Source organism: Solanum pennellii, chromosome 4 (genome assembly GCF_001406875.1).
Source record: "Solanum pennellii chromosome 4, SPENNV200".
Classification (NCBI taxonomy): Eukaryota; Viridiplantae; Streptophyta; class Magnoliopsida; order Solanales; family Solanaceae; genus Solanum; species Solanum pennellii.
This window is the reverse complement of record NC_028640.1, coordinates 2,897,562-2,914,691: the sequence shown is the minus strand read 5'-3', so window position 1 is coordinate 2,914,691 and position 17,130 is coordinate 2,897,562. Positions and strand designations below refer to the sequence as shown.

The window sequence follows — 17,130 nt, the reverse complement described above, 5'->3', positions numbered from 1 at the left end:
TTGTCGATTTTTACTTCTTCGCTCTAAATCAGAAGTTTCGTATTTGAATTTTTAAAAATAAAAAAGATTTTGTTGTAAGTATCGCTCAAAAAATAAGCTTTGCAATATAAGATTTCAAATTTAATCAGCTTTAATATAAGCATAGAACATATCAAAAAAAAAAAAGGGGGGAAAAGGGTCTGAAAAATATTTTAACTTTGATCGAAATTGTAGTTACGACACCAAACTTTATGGATAAAAATTTAATGTCATGTTTGGAATAACTCATCCCAACATTTATATCATAGTGATAAAATAAATTATTCCATATATATAATAAAATAAGTTATTCCAGATTAATTAATCCTGAGATAACATGTTCCTAACCAAAGTCAACGTTAATGAGCAATTGCGATTCAAAAGAAAGAAAAATTTAAATCATTTTTAATATAATAGGGATATTTTTAATCCTTTTACGTAATAACATTCAAACCCCCAACAATCAATTGTGATAATTAATATGAACATGAATTAGTAATACAAAAAGTTTGTCACATCAAATCATCCATATTAAACAGAAAATTTTATCTCTTTCATAGTAATAAATAAATAAATAAATTACAATTTCTTTTCTATCAATGCCAATTTATTCGAGAAAAGACTCATTTATATTACTCGTTTAAAGTCTAACTCATTTATGCTATTTTAATTAACAAATAATGAAATAGAAAAGTCTTTTCTCAAACAAAAAAATAACATAGATGAGACAAACTTTAAACAAATATTATAAACGAGCCTTTTCTCAAAGTTCGATGATGTATTTATGCTTTTTTTCTTAATTTAAAAGTAATTAATAAAGTATTTTGAATTCAATCTACTCATCATACACTCAAACTCAATATCACGAAGCTCATTTTTGAGTTGAACAATTGTAAAACACATCCTAAGATACATGTTTAAGACCAAAAAATTGGAATTGCTTACAAGATAAAGTTAGACTTTGGTCTAGTAATTGCTTAATATTGCTCAATCTAACCGATAAAATATATACGTCATTTAGTATTTACAATAATTTATATCATGTTAGCGTTTGATTCCAAGTTTTCAAATATTCTTAGCAAATAATATTTGGGCCAAGTTTTTGGTGAAATTACACCATGTGTTTGACCCCAAGTTTTTCCAAGAATATTTGACTATTTTAAAAAAATATGATTTATATCTATAAGTTCTAAAACTATTAAAAATTACCCATAAATTTGCATTATTTATTTATAGTGAATGTGTTCAATTAAAATAATCATATAACATGATTGATAACAATCAACAATAACAAAATAACAATATATACAAGAGCAATACATTAATCGCATATTCAAACTTGTCATTGATTCAGTTATGATTATAACCCATTAAAAATTGTTCTTTTTTCTCACTTTTATCACTTAAATTAGAATTCAAACTTTTTCGGAGGAGGTAGTCACAAATATTAGTTGGACTTAATAAATGATGATATTTTTTATAAATGTAAAACTTTGGGGGGGAGGGTGTAATTTTTGATTTTTTTTCAAAATTTCCAAATATTAGAACTTGACCTAAATACTAGTTTTTGTTCTTGTATTTGGAAACTTGGAATACTTGGCCGAGTTATATGACCAAACACCACTTTCAATTTTTTTTCCAAATATTCTCGAGGCCAAATGGGCCCTATATTTTAAACTATGGTCCAATATTTTCTCATACTACTTTCAATGGTCCAATAACGTTTTCTTATAAAACTTTCAATTTTCTAAAAAGACCTTCAAACGAATTGTAGTTTAAAAGGTCCATAAATTACAAAAAAGGAAAAACGATCATTTACTAAACAACTATCGTCGAGACAATCGAATTGTAGTTTTGCAATGGCTAAAATTGTAAATTTTGTCTATACTTTAAATATGTTACTTATCCAACTAAGATAAGTATTGGGTTTGAATCCATAATGTTAAGCCCAAAAAATCCACAGCATTACAAAGTTGTACCACCTGCTAAAATACTTGCACATTATTTTGCTTACTTTGATACATACCATAAAACAGCTAAGGCATTTTTGCAGCCATGGCTTTACTGCTTTCAACTTCAACAGCAGCAGCAGCAGCAGCAGCTGTCTCTTCTCATTTATCTTTGAATTCCATCTTTGAAACAAAGAATTTCTTGGTACCCCATCTTCAATTTACAGGTATTTTAGCTCCCATTTCAATTTTTTTTACTTTGTTTTGTTGTTGTTGTTATAATCAAGATTGAATGAAGTAACAAGGGTAGCAAACATAATGTATATTTTTTCTGTATTGAATTGATTAAACAGGTTTTACTCAAAAACCCCACAAGAAAATATGTCAGCAAAAAGTTCCTTTCTTGGTTTTATCTGTAATTAAGGGTAGTCAATCAAGAACAAAAAGGAGAAGTGATAGTAGTAGTAGTAGTGTTTCAAGAAAAGATAGTAACTTTAAGCTCTTATTGAGTGAAGGGAGGGATAATGATGAGAATTATGGGTGTATATGTTCTGGTTGTGGAATCTTTATGCAGGATGAAGACCCAAATCATCCTGGTTATTACAAGAAAAAAAAGGTGGAAGAAAGTTTAGAGGATTTTGTGGATGATGAGGATGTTGTTGTTGTTGCTGAAGGTGGGGATGATGAAGAAGAGGAATTTGGGGATTTTATTGAGGGGGAGTTGGAAGAAAGTGGAAGTGAAGAAATGGGGTCAGGGAGTGAGGATGGATTTGATGATTGGGATTCCGAGGAATGGGAATCGGGGTTGGAAGAAGACGAGGGTGATTTGAAAGAGTTAGATGGTTTTTTGCCTGCGGGTGTAGGTTATGGTAACATTACAGAGGAGGTTCTTGAGAAAGGAAAGAAGAAAAGGGTGTCGAAATCGGAGAGGAAAAGGATGGCAAGGGAAGCGGCTAAGGGAGAGAAAGAGGAGGTCACGGTTTGTGCTCGATGTCATTCGTTGAGGAACTATGGACAAGTGAAGAATGAGCTGGCCGAAAACTTGATACCCGATTTTGATTTTGACCAGTTAATTACGAGTAGGTTGATGAAACCTACTGGGAAAGCTGATGCGACGATTGTGGTTATGGTGGTTGATTGTGTTGATTTTGATGGTTCCTTTCCAAAGCGAGCTGCTAAATCTTTGTTTAAGGCACTAGAACAAAGCCAAGATGGCTTGAAACAAAGTAAGAAGTTGCCAAAGCTTGTTCTTGTGGCTACCAAGGTTGACCTTCTCCCTTCTCAAATTTCCCCTGCACGTTTGGATAAATGGGTTCGACACCGTGCTAAAGCTAATGGAGCACCTAAACTGAGTGGAGTTTACATGGTAAGTTCCCGTAAAGATTTAGGTATTAGAAATTTGCTGGCATTTATAAAAGAATTGGCTGGTCCTCGAGGAAATGTGTGGGTTATTGGGGCGCAAAATGCAGGGAAGTCGACATTAATAAATGCATTTGCTAAGAAAGGAGGAGTTAAAGCTACAAAGCTTACAGAAGCTCCTGTACCTGGAACTACTCTGGGAATCCTGAGAATTGGAGGAATTTTGTCAGCCAAGGCAAAGATGTATGACACGCCGGGCCTCCTACATCCATATCTTATGTCCATGCGATTAAACAGGGAGGAGCAGAAAATCATTGAGATACGAAAGGAGCTACAACCTCGAACTTATAGGATTAAGGCAAGCTCTCTTATTTACTTTATCGTTCGTTTTACAGCCCATAATATGATCTATTTTTTGATAGGCTACTTATTTGAACTTTACTATTAGTGACCATAAATTAATACTTTGAACTTTGTAATTACTTTTAAATATCTGTACAAGTGTATTGCAGTTAATCTCGTGAGAACCCTTCTTTGATTTGAAATTGCAATCTAAGAAATGGGAAACTTAGCGCTGGTGCATATATATTTAAATTTACCTGTTTACTTATTCGTATGTTTTCTGGACTTGCTTGTGCGTCACAGGTGAATAATGCATGTTCTCACACAGTTTATGTAATTGTTATATTTAAAGATTTTAACTGGTCTGTCAAAGAAAGGAAAGCCTTTTGGAAATTCCATTCTTTGGCCTGCACAGAATTGATTAATATGTTTTTCCTTTTCCACTGGAGAACATCTTTTCCTCCTCTTCTGAATTTCTTACTTGTCTACCGAGTTTTATATCTCTAGAGTAAAGCGTCCTGTGTAAAAAGTGTCAGTTCAGTATTGTGTTACGTGTCATCAATAGAAGGGGAGCTTTGACATAACTGATAAAGTTGCTAACATGTGACTAGGAGTTGTGGAAACAGCCTTTGCAAAATGCAGGGTAAGGCTGCAAACAATAGGTCCTTGTGGTCTGTCCCTTCCCCGAACCCTGTGTATAGTGGGAACTTAGAGCACTGGGCTGCCCTTCACTATAGCATTGTTGTGCTTGATACTTGCCAAAAATGCAGGGTAAGGCTGCAAACAATAGGTCCTTGTGGTCCGTCTCTTCCCCGAACCCCGTGTATAGTGGGAGCTTAGTGCACTGGGCTTCCCTTTACCAATAGCATTGTTGTGCAGTTGTGCTTGATACTTGCCAAAAAGGTTAATATATTCTATGTTTCTTAACTCTAAGTTTACTGCCTCTTGAGTCTTGAAACAAATGGGTGAAACTTAAGAATCTGATTCCACCACCAGTATAACCCGGAGATGAAGAGTAGTTTGTAGTTTCTTCTTAACTGAAGCTTACTTCACTTTACTTTGAAGAATCCTGTGAGAGTAGGTGTCTCTAACTTGAAACTCGACTCTTTTTCTTTCTTTTCCGATATACCAATTTCGGAAATAGTTGTACATATTTAGTCTTTCTACATGAAGTTCTATAGATTCTTTGCTCTAGAAATAGGTTAAGGCCTTCTATTTGGTAGGTAATATTGATGAAGCCACTGCGAAGGCTGTGGACTTCGAAATGGAGAGAAATTTGATGAATGACCTTAAATCTTTGACCCCTAATCAAATTGTTTGGGATTCAGATAGCTCCTTTTATCCGTCCCTCGTCTTTAGCTGTTTTTTTTGTTTTATATTGCAGTTAAAGATGTATATGACTGCATCAAACTTTTTGCCTGTGATTAAAAAGACTTCTCAACTCTATATGTATTTTTCCCGATTTTCTTGCAGCATGGGCAGACTGTACATATAGGGGGCTTAGTTAGACTGGATCTAGTTCAAGCCTCAGTTGAAACAATCTACGTCACTGTCTGGGCATCGCCTAGTGTATCTCTTCATCTAGGGAAGACGGAAAATGCCGATGAGCTCAAGAACAACCATGCTGGAGTAAGATTGCAGGTAATACTCCATTTTTTGCAGTATTTCTGATTCAATAGTATTTCCTACTTTATAGCCAATTCCACTCGAACTACATCAGTATGTTTTTTGTTGAAGATCAGTATATAAATTTGAGAGAAGTACAATGAAAGGTGAGATAGTATTCTTTGCTAAAGAGAAGTCGTAGATGCAAAAACAAGTTAACAACTAAGAACATGTTGCAAGATGCAAGTTAGCCTGATAGTAGATGTCATAATGCCGTATGTGTAAACAAATCCTTTACTCTTGATCGACCAAGAACCAAAGAAAGACTATTTTCCTAAGATGTTATTAATGGACATCTTCTATATAATATTCATCCATTTCTTTGCAGCTAATAAGCAGCTCTCACCAAGCTTGCTTCTATCTGCTTACAACCGTTTTTTTTATGGGCATCTATAGAGGCAAAAGAAAAAACCTTTGCCATATGAGGAGGCTTAATGCATCATTCGCTTGAGGGGATGTTAGAAATAAGTCTCAGTCAAAAGTTTACATAGGGGACAGTAGTTATTCAGTTATGGTTGAGTTATAGGTTCTGATGCCCGCTGGTTGACCAAAGAGCCAAAACTAGGTGAATCACTTAATCTGTGGGCCAGAGTTGTCAAAGGCACGCTTAAGCCCTGAAGCAAGGCTCAAAGCATGTTTTTTTTTTTTGAGAATAAAGGCTCAAAACATGTTGAGCGCTTCACCTCACTTAATGTGTGTGTCAGTGTTGTCATCTGCGCCCTTTTCTATTATGCATTAGAGCTTTTTTGCATTTTTCGCTTTTGATAACACTGATTAGGGCTGGGACTATACTAATTATTTTCTCCTGCATTGGGAGTTCCCCATGGAGCTTTCGTAACCTGTCTATTCATATGCATGATCTCTTCTGTCCAAGTGGGCACTACATTACTTCCTAAAGCCACATCCAGAAAACGGTGGGAAAGGATGAAATACTGCAACATAACGGACTATACAGTATTCGGGAAAAATGCACAATTTTGCTAAATTGTATTGAAACAGTACGTTTTCCAATTTAATATCCAAAGGAAAATTTGCTCCAGGAAGCTTAAAAACTTGCATTGTTGAGCATATCTAACGAGTTGTGTTTGTTCAATGCTCTCTAGTGCTCCTTTTCATCATCTTCTGCTCCTATGTTTCACCGTTCAAATTTTTAGACACTATATAATATTTGCATACCCATCGATGCCTCTAAGATGGTTTCAATTTACTCAAGTGTGAAGGAAAACAATTGGAAAGAGCACAGAACTATGCTAACTGTTCTGTTTTTATTGTTGATCTTCAGCCTCCCATTTCCATGGAGCGAGTTTCTGAGTTGGGACAATGGCAAAAGAGGGAAGTAAAAGCATGTGGAACGAGCTGGGATGTCAAGAGCATGGATGTTGCAGTTGCTGGCTTAGGATGGTTCTCCCTAGGTTTGAAAGGCGAAGCAGATTTAGCGTTGTGGACATATGATGGCATTCAGATCACATTGCGTGAACCATTGGTACTTGATCGTGCAGCCTCTATCGAAAGACCTGGATTTTGGCTACCAAAGGCTATATCAGAAGCCATCGCTAACTCATCGAAGCTTGAAGGTCAAGAAGCAAGGGAAAAGAATCCATCAGAGGAGACCATGCAACTTTCATAAGTATCCAACAAAAAGAGGCAGCTGAGTCAATTTTCTTGTGAACCTTGTACGACGACTACTTAAAATGGGCGGGTTGGATTGAATATGAGTAGGTTGAAAAGGGATTAGACAAACAGAAAAAAGAATCCCATATGATGGAGAACAGATAAAAACAAGAGGGAGGAGAGAACACATGCCATTATAGTGGAAAATAGGAACCTGTTAAAATTCCTTGTTTTCATTTCTCTCTGGGGATTTTAGTCTTTTCTAAATCCATATTTTTCCTATTCCTCCTTTGATAAATACATACATTGTATTGTTTTCTGTCGTTTATATATCGTCATTAATTATTTGAAAGACAAACTACAGGCGTGGAATAAAACTAATATAAAAAAGTTAGATTAGAATGATTTAAACTACAGAGTTACTATATATTTAACACAACTAACAACCATTACCACAATCATCATACCCCATTAGATATCGAGAATCAAGGAGCAGTAAGATATTCCAAAAAAAAAAAGGTACCTTTCGCTTTAGTGGGAAATTTAATAATATATTTTCTTTTCCTTTTTGATAATGGGAACTTTCATTTGCACTAATCGTAATTTTTTTTCTTCTAAACTGTCATCACATAAGTCATAAGTGGACCCTTTCAACACATTATTTGTTCTAAACTTTTATGTCAATTGCTTTTGACTGTATATGATCTCCATCTCCCATTTTCGAATATTCATTCCAATATACAGCTAGCCCCCTCTTATTTTCAATCAAAACTAAATATGGCTGATGCGTTTGTGTCATTTGCAGTTAAAAAATTGGGTGATTTCCTCATTCAGGAAATTAACCTACTTACAAGTCTGAGAGAGGATATACAGTGGCTGCGAAACGAGCTTCTCTTCATGCAGTCTTTCCTCAGAGATGCAGAACTAAAGCAATGTGGAGATCAAAGAATTCAACAATGGGTGTTTGAGATCAACTCTATTGCTAATGACTCTGTTGCTATACTCGAGACTTACACCTTTGAGGCTGGTAAACGTGTTAGTCGTCTCAAGGCTTGTGCTTGCATCTGTAAGAAGGAGAAGAAATTATACAATGTCACCAAGGAGATTCAATCACTCAAGAAACAAATCATGGATATCGCTCGCAAACGAGAGACATATGGTATTACAAATATCAATAGTAACGCGGGAGAAGGACCAAATAACCAGTCTGCCATGGTTAGAACATTGAGGAGAACTACTTCATATGTGGATGACCAGGATTACATTTTTGTTGGCTTTCAGGATGTTGTACAAACATTGCTAGCTCAACTTCTCAGACCAGAGCCTCGTCGAAGTGTTGTGTCCATTTATGGCATGGGCGGATTAGGCAAGACCACTCTTGCAAGAAACCTATACACAAGTCCTAATATAGTCTCTAGCTTCCCTAAACGCGCTTGGATATGTGTTTCTCAAGAGTACAACACAACGGATCTTCTTAAGACTATCATAAAATCCATCCAAGGTCGCACCAAGGGAACTCTAGAATTGTTAGGAACTATGACAGAAGGAGATCTAGAATTTCACCTTCGTGATCTATTGAAAGAATGCAAATACCTTGTGGTGGTTGATGATGTATGGCAGAGAGAAGCATGGGAGAGTTTGAAAAGAGCATTCCCGGATGGCAAGAATGGCAGCAGAGTTATTATTACCACGCGCAAAGAGGATGTCGCTGAAAGAGCAGATGACAGAGGTTTTGTTCATAAACTTCGTTTCCTAAGTCAACAAGAAAGTTGGGATCTCTTTCTTAGGAAACTACTTGATATTCGAGCAATGGTTCCAGAAATGGAAAGTCTAGCTAAGGATATGGTGGAAAAGTGTAGAGGCTTACCTCTTGCAGTTGTTGTATTGAGCGGACTACTTTCGCATAAAAAGGGGCTAAACGAATGGCAAAAGGTGAAAGATCACCTTTGGAAGAACATTAAAGAAGATAAATCTATTGAAATCTCTAACATACTATCATTAAGCTACAATGATTTGTCAACTGCGCTCAAGCAATGTTTTCTCTACTTTGGTATTTTTCCAGAAGATCAAGTGGTCGAGGCTGATAACATAATATGGTTGTGGATGGCGGAGGGTTTCATACCCAGAGGAGAAAGAATGGAGGATGTCGCTGAAAGCTTCTTGAATGAGCTGATAAGACGAAGCTTGGTTCAAGTGGCTAATACATTTTGGGAAAAAGTTACTGAATGTAGGGTTCATGATTTACTCCATGATCTTGCGATACAAAAGGCATTGGAGGTAAACTTCTTTGACGTTTATGATCCAACAAGCCACTCCATATCCTCTGTATGTATCCGACATGTCATTCATAGTCAAGGACAAAGGTACCCCTCACTTGATCTTTCTAACTTAAAGTTGAGGTCAATTATGGTCTTCGATCCACATTTTCGTAATGTGTTCCAACATATAGATATGTTTCGACATCTATATGTGTTGTACTTGAATATTAAATATGGTGGTGTTGTACCTGATTCCATTGGGAGTTTGTACCACCTCAAGTTCTTAAGCTTGAGAGGTATCGATGAGCTTCCGTCTTCCATTGGCAACCTCAAGAATCTACAGACACTTGTTGTCAATGAAGTGGATTACACTTTCCAACTACCCCGCAAGACAGCTGACCTAATAAATTTAAGACATTTAGTTGCTCAGTATTCAGAACCTCTGGTGCATATAAGCAAACTTACTAGTCTTCAAGTTCTTAAAGGTGTTGGTTGTGATCAATGGAAATACGTTGACCCTGTTGATTTAGTCAATGTTAGAGAATTAGGCATGGGTTATATTAAGAGATCTTACTCCCTAAACAACATTAGCAGCTTGAAAAACCTTAGCACTCTCACATTGGTGTGTAAAAATTATGATGAATCATTCCCATCTCTTGAATTTGTTAATTCTTGTCAAAAGCTCCAGAAATTGTGGTTAGAAGGGAGAATAGATAAACTGCCTAATCTGTTTCTAAGTTCCATCACCATGATGGTTCTGAGGTTCTCCGTACTGAAAGAAGATCCGATGCCTATTTTGGGAATGTTGCCCAACCTAAGGAATCTCGATTTGTTTAGAGCTTATGAAGGAAAAGAAATAATGTGCAGTGATAACAGCTTCAGTCAACTAGAGTTCCTTATTCTTTATGATCTTGAGAACCTAGAAACATGGCATTTAGGTACAAGTGCCATTCCTCTGATTAAAGGTCTTCGTATCCATGACTGTCCAAATTTAAAGGAGATTCCTGAGAGAATGAAAAACGTGGAGCTGTTGAAGAGGAACTATACGTGGTGAAGCTTTCCAAGCGTATATGATGTCTTATTTCGGCCTCTTCATAATCTTAAAGGTATTGATGGGGGCGTTTCTGCCAAGCACTTAAAGGTCTTAGTGTTTGATTTCTTATTGTTTTAAGCTTTTTGAGTGAGCGTAATTGGTTTGAAGATAGTTGTTTGTATTTTTTAGTTTCCTCTTAACTGAAGGCTTACTTTTCTTTACTTTGAAGAATCCTGTGATGCATATTGATGAAGCCAGTGCGAGGTGCTGTGAACTTCGAAATGGAGAGAAATTTGACAAAATGACCTTTAATCATTGTAAATTGACCCCTTATCAAATGGTTTGGGATTCAGATAACTCCTTTTATTCGTCCCTCATCTTTATCTGTTTTTTTTTTAGTTTTATATTGCAGTTAAAAGATATACATGACTGCAACTCAATTTCTTGCCTGAGATCAAAAAGTACTTCTCGACTCTAAAATGTATTTTCACAATTTTCTTGCAGCATGGGCAGACTGTACATATTGGGGGCTTAGTTAGACTCGATCTAGTTTTTGCCTCAGTAGAAACAGTCTATGTCACTATCTGGGCATCACCAAGTGTGTCGTCTCTTCATCTAGGGAAGAGAGAAAATGCCGATGAGCTCAAGAACAACCATGCTGGAGTGTGATTGCAGGTAATACTCCAATTCTTTGCAGTATTTCTGATTCAATATTATTTCCTACTTTATAGCCAATTCCATTCGAACTGTATCAGTATGTTTTTGGTTGAAGATCAATGTGTATTATTTGCTAATGAGAAGCCGTAGTTGCAAAAACAAATCCATGTCCCATGTTAGCCTGATAGCAGATGTCATAGTGTTGTATGTGTAAACAAATCCTAATTGTTCTGGTTTATCGATGGCTCTTAGAATGGTTTCAATTTTCTCAAGTGTAAAGGAAAACAATCGGAAAGAACACAGAACCATGCTAATTGTTCTGTTTTTATTTGTTGATCTTCAGCCTCCCATTTCCATGGAGCGAGTTTCTGAGTTGGGACAATGGCAAAAGAGGGAAGTAAAAGCACGTGGAACGAGCTGGGATGTCAAGAGCATGGATGTTGCAGTTGCTGGCTTAGGATGGTTCTCCCTAGGTTTGAAAGGCGAAGCAGATTTAGCCTTGTGGACATATGATGGCATTCAGATCACATTGCGTGAACCATTGGTACTTGATCGTGCAGCCTCTATCGAAAGACCTGGATTTTGGCTACCAAAGGCTATATCAGAAGCCATCGCTAACTCATCGAAGCTTGAAAGTCAAGAAGCAAGGGAAAAGAATCCATCAGAGGAGACCATGCAACTTTCATAAGTATCCGACTAAAAGAGGCAGATTGGATTGAATATGAGCGGGTTGAAAACGGATTAGACAAAAAGGAAAAAGAATCCCATATTGAAAGAGAACAAATAAAAACAAGAGGGAAAGAAGACATGCCATTACAGTGGAAAATACAAAACCTATTAAAAATTCCGTGTTTTCATTTCTCTCTTGTAATTAAACACTCGGCGATTTTAGTCTTTTTAAGTTACTGAATTCTAAATTCATATTTTTCAACTTGATAACTAGATTGTATTTTTTTCCTTGTCACATATACTTTAGTAATTGTAAAAGAGTTAAACAAATGTATTGATGTACATTGAAAGCATATTGAAGTATATAGTATATTATGGTGAGGATTACATACTAGATTAAAGTTAGGAAAAATTAGTTACAAGTTTGTTACAAGTTAGTTACAAGTTAGTTACAAAGTTGTTAGTTAGTAAGTTGTATATAAGTGATGTATTGTGTGACATTGAAGCTTAATGAAGATTTTTTCTCTCTTCCAATCGATCTGCATTCTCTCTGCATGTTGTTGAGCTCCAACTGAACTTTGGCCATGGATTCTTGTTAGAATCAATAGCCTTTACAGTAATTTGATTGATTTGACAAAAGTACAGACAAAAAGTAGAGTGTGGGATAAAACTAATATAAAAAATATGGCTGATGCCTTTGTGTCATTTGCAGTTCAAAAATTGGGTGATTTCCTAATACAGGAAATTAACCTACGTTTAAGTCTAAGAGAAGAAATACAGTGGCTGCGAAACGAGCTTCTCTTCATGCAGTCTTTCCACAGAGATGCAGAACTAAAGCAATGTGGAGATCAAAGAGTTCAACGGTGGGTGTTTGAGATCAACTCTATTGCTAATGATGCTGTTGCTATGCTAGAGACTTACACCTTCCAGGCTGGTAAATGTGCTAGTCGTCTCAAGGCTTGCGCTTGCATATGTAGGAAGGAGAAGAAATTATATAATGTTGCCAAGGCAAAAGGTGAAAGATCGCCTTTGGAAGAACATTAGAGAAGATAAATCTATTGAAATTTCATGCATACTATCATTAAGCTACAATGATTTGTCAACTGCGCTCAAGCAGTGTTTTCTCTACTTTGGTATTTTTCCAGAAGATCAAGTGGTCAAGGCTGATAACATAAAACGGTTGTGGATGGCGGAGGGTTTCATACCCAGAGGAGAAGGAAGAATGGAGGATGTTGCTGAAGGCTTCTTGAACGAACTGATTAGACGAAGCTTGGTTCAAGTGGCTAATACATTTTGGGAAAGAGTTACTTCATGTAGAGTTCATGATTTACTCCATGATCTTGCGATACAAAAGGCATTTGGCTAAAATAATTAACTTATAAAATTTATTGGTAATTTTTTTTTGTTACACTTAACATCTGGTTTATTACACACTCATACCTGCATTTCAATCTTCTGAGTATCATTTGATCACCTATTAGTAAAGTTCATTTGACGAATCTATGTATTCTTAAGATCGTTTTTTTCGATTTCTTATTTCCCTTGTGGCTTCATTCATATGTAATTGCAAATATATTAATAATCAATATGCATGGAGAAGTATATGAATTCATACGAACAACAAGACATAAATTTTATCTTTTGTCAAATAAACCAAATTAAAAATACAAACTTGCTTTTCTGCCGATGACTTAAGCCTATAATTTTCTTTAGCTTGTTGTATATTCTCAACTGACAATGCCAATTCTCAATTTTCCTACTCTTTATATCAACATTATTTCACTAAGTTTAAGAGTTCAGTTGGCAAAATCGTAAGTATCAGGGATGTCCAATTTACAAAACGGAGTCAAGTACAAGAATTCCAGGTCATTCCACCTATATATTATTTTTTTTCCACAAGTTATGTAATGATTGTTGAAGATGCTTTAATTTTTTTAATCCTTTCTCCATACATATTTTTCCACAAGTTGTGCAATGATCGTTGAAGTTGCTTTAACTTTTTAAGATTTTCTCTATATATGTTTTTCGATAGTTAAGTTATGTAATGGTTGTTGAAGATGCTTTAATTAAAAAAAAAAAAAGCACCTTTCGTTTAGTGGGAATTTCAAAAAGCTTTAATACATCTTTTCTTTTTTAATAATGGTATGCTAAGTGATAAATGGACCCTTTGAACACATTACTTTTATGTCTATATATTGCTTATCTCCCATTTTCCAACTTGTATTCCAATATACAGCCTTCTCTTTCTTTTTTTTCTTCAATCAAAACTAGTTATTCCTAAAGATGGCTGATGCCTTTCTGTCATTTGCAGTTCAAAAATTGGGTGATTTCCTCATACAACAAGTTTCGCTGTGTAAAAATCTGAGAAAGGAAATTGAGTGGCTGAGAAATGAGCTACTCTTCATACAGTCTTTCCTCAAAGATGCAGAACTAAAGCAATGTGGTGATCATAGAGTTCAACAATGGGTGTTTGAAATCAACGGTATCGCTAATGATGTTGTTGCTATACTCGAGACTTACACCTTTGAGGCTGATAAAGGTGATGATGATGATGAATTTCCTAGTCGTCTCAAGGCTTGCGCTTGCATCTGTAGGAAGGAGAAGAAATTCTACAACGTGGCAGAGGAGATTCAATCACTCAAGCAGCGAATCATAGATATCTCTCGCAAGCGAGATACTTATGGTATTACAAATATCAATACTACTAATGCTGGAGAAGGAACAAGTAATCAGGTTACAACATTGAGGAGAACTACCTCATATGTAGATGACCACGATTACATTTTTGTTGGACTTCAGGATGTTGTACAAACATTGCTAGCTCAACTTCTCAAACCAGAGCCTAGTCGAACCGTCCTCTCCATTTATGGAATGGGGGGTTTAGGCAAGACCACTCTTGCGAAAAATCTTTACACCAGTCCTAATATAGCCTCTAGCTTCCCTACACGCGCTTGGATATGTGTTTCTCAAGAGTACAACACAATGGATCTTCTTAAAACTATCATAAAATCCATTCAAGGTCGCACCATGGGAACTCTAGATTTGTTGGAGAGGATGACAGAAGGAGATCTAGAAATTTATCTTCGTGATCTATTGAAAGAACGCAAATTCCTTGTGGTGGTTGATGATGTATGGCAGAAAGAAGCATGGGAGAGTTTGAAAAGAGCATTCCCAGATAGCAAGAATGGCAGCAGAGTCATTATTACAACACGCAAAGAGGATGTCGCTTAAAGAGCAGACGACAGAGGTTTTGTTCATAAACTTCGTTTCCTAAGCCAAGAAGAAAGTTGGGATCTCTTTTGCAGGAAACTACTTGATGTTCGAGCAATGGTTCCAGAAATGGAAGGTCTAGCTAAGGATATGGTGGAAAAGTGTAGAGGCTTACCTCTTGCGATTGTTGTATTGAGCGGACTACTTTCGCATAAAAAGGGGCTAAACAAATGGCAAAAGGTGAAAGATCACCTCTGGAAGAACATTGAAGAAGATAAATCCATTGAAATCTCCTGCATACTATCATTAAGCTTCAATGATTTGTCAACTGCGCTCAAGCAGTGTTTTCTCTACTTTGGTATTTTTCCAGAAGATCAAGTGGTAACTGCTGATGACATGACATGGTTGTGGATGGCTGAGGGTTTCATACCCAGACGAGAAGGAAGAATGGAGGATGTTGCTGAAGGCTTCTTGAATGAGCTGATAAGACGAAGCTTGGTTCAAGTGGCTAATACATTTTGGGAAAAAGTTACTGAATGTAGGGTTCATGATTTACTCCATGATCTTGCGATACAAAAGGCATTGGAGGTAAACTTCTTTGACATTTATGATCCAAAAGGCCACTCCATTTCCTCTTCATGTGTCAGACATGCCATTCATAGTCGAGGAGAAAGGTACCTCTCACTTAATCTTTCTAACTTGAAGTTGAGGTCAATTATGTTCTTCGATCCAGATTTTTGTAATTTGTCCCGACATATAGTTGGGTTCCGACATATATATGTGTTGTACTTGGATTTTATAGAAGATAATGTTATACCTGATGCCATAGGAAGTTTGTACCACCTCAAGTTCTTAAGGTTGAAAGGTATCCGTCGTCTTCCATCATCCATTGGCAACCTCAAGAAGTTACAGACACTTCGTGTCGTAAGGACAGAAGGCTTATGCGAGTTACCCAGTGAAATAACTAAGCTAATAAATCTAAGACATTTAGTTGTGCAGTATCTAGAACCTTTGTTAGGTATATGCAAACTCACCAGTCTTCAAGTTGTTGATGGCATCTGTTGTGATCAGTGGGAAGATGTTGACCCTGTTAAATTAGTCAATCTTCGAGAATTAAGCATGTTTGAAATTCAAAAATCTTACTCCCTACACAACATTAGCAGCTTGAAAAACCTTAGCACTCTCACATTGTGCTATGGAACTTACGAATCTCCGTTCCCATCGCTTGAATTTGTTAATTGTTGTGAAAAGCTCCAAAAATTGTTCTTAAGAGGGAAAATAGAGAAACTGCCTCCGTTTCCAAATTCCATCACAATGGTAGCCCTTTATTTCTCAAGACTGAGAGAAGATCCGATGCCTATCTTGGGAATGTTGCCAAACCTAAGGAATCTCATAGTAGAAGAAGAAGCTTACCAAGGAAAAGAAATAATGTGCAGTGATGACAGCTTCAGTCAACTACAATTTCTTCATCTTTATATGCTTTATGACCTAGAAACATGGCATTTAGGCACAAATGCTATGCCTCTCATTAAAGGTCTTTGTATCGATGACTGTCCAAATTTAAAGGAGATTCCTGAGAGAATGAAATGCGTGGAGCTGTTGAAGAGGTATTGATTGGTGCCAAGCACTTGAAGACAGTGGTTTTAGTGTTTAATTTCTTGTTATTGTTTTCAGCTTTTTGAGTGACTCTAATTATTGCTTTGAACATAAATTGCTTTACTTTGAGCATGTTTGGCTCAGCTTAAAAGCTGGTTTTTGACTTATTTAGGTGTTTGGCTATACTCAAAATAACTTATTTTAAGTTAAAAAAACTTATTTTAAGCCAAAAGTTAAAAGCTGGGGTAGGGGTGCTTTTTTTTTTTAGCTTATAAGTTGTTTTAAGTTGACCACATTTTTACCTTTTTGCCCTGAATATTTTTATACAATCTCCAAATTACCCACATAACCCTAACATCTCTATCTTCCATTTTTCCCTTTTCACGTTTGGCATAGCTGCTGAACTTCTTCCTGTACTTCCAATTTGAAGTGAAGAAATATGTGAATGATAGCAAAATATAATTATTTATGGCTGTAAAATATAAATTAATTAACTTTTATTATGTTAACAACTTTTAAGGGTATTTCAGACATTTTGATTTAAAAAGCTGTTTATCAGCACTTATTTGCCAAACACATCAACAACTTTTTTTTTAACTTCAGCACTTTTATCCAAACGCATAACTGCTTATTTTAAAAATAAGTTTCAGCACTTTCAAAAGTACTTTTTTATCTAAAGTGTGGATCTTGAAGATTTTGTTTTTAATTTGAATTTATGAGTTAAAATTTTATATGAATTTGTCAATTTATATATATATATATA

General features: G+C 35.9%; 2 protein-coding genes and 1 pseudogene across 7 annotated transcripts; all 3 read left to right on the top strand.

The window, feature by feature from the left end:
* The first annotated feature begins 2,040 nt into the window (after window positions 1-2,040).
* LOC107017954 (GTP-binding protein BRASSINAZOLE INSENSITIVE PALE GREEN 2, chloroplastic) lies at window positions 2,041-7,263 on the top strand. Its single transcript, XM_015218266.2, has 4 exons — window positions 2,041-2,194; window positions 2,321-3,684; window positions 5,142-5,309; window positions 6,616-7,263. The coding sequence occupies exons 1-4, from the start codon at window positions 2,074-2,076 to the stop codon at window positions 6,958-6,960; spliced, it is 1,998 nt and encodes a 665-aa protein (XP_015073752.1). The 5' UTR covers window positions 2,041-2,073; the 3' UTR covers window positions 6,961-7,263.
* A 98-nt stretch (window positions 7,264-7,361) lies between these two features.
* LOC107017953 (disease resistance protein RPP13-like) lies at window positions 7,362-12,095 on the top strand. Of its 6 annotated transcripts, XM_027916274.1 has the most exons (4): window positions 7,362-10,308; window positions 10,465-10,552; window positions 10,740-10,910; window positions 11,236-12,095. In XM_027916274.1, exon 1 carries the CDS (start codon window positions 7,722-7,724, stop codon window positions 10,254-10,256), a length of 2,535 nt encoding a protein of 844 aa, XP_027772075.1. In that variant the 5' UTR covers window positions 7,362-7,721; the 3' UTR covers window positions 10,257-10,308; window positions 10,465-10,552; window positions 10,740-10,910; window positions 11,236-12,095. The 6 variants fall into 6 exon arrangements, with proteins under 6 accessions (XP_027772075.1, XP_015073751.1, XP_015073748.1 ...); XM_015218265.2 differs by lacking the exon at window positions 10,465-10,552; XM_015218262.2 differs by having other exon boundaries at window positions 10,465-10,910.
* Window positions 12,096-13,773: 1,678 nt separating this feature from the next.
* Window positions 13,774-16,499, top strand: LOC107018166 (annotated as a pseudogene).
* The last annotated feature ends 631 nt before the right edge of the window (window positions 16,500-17,130 follow it).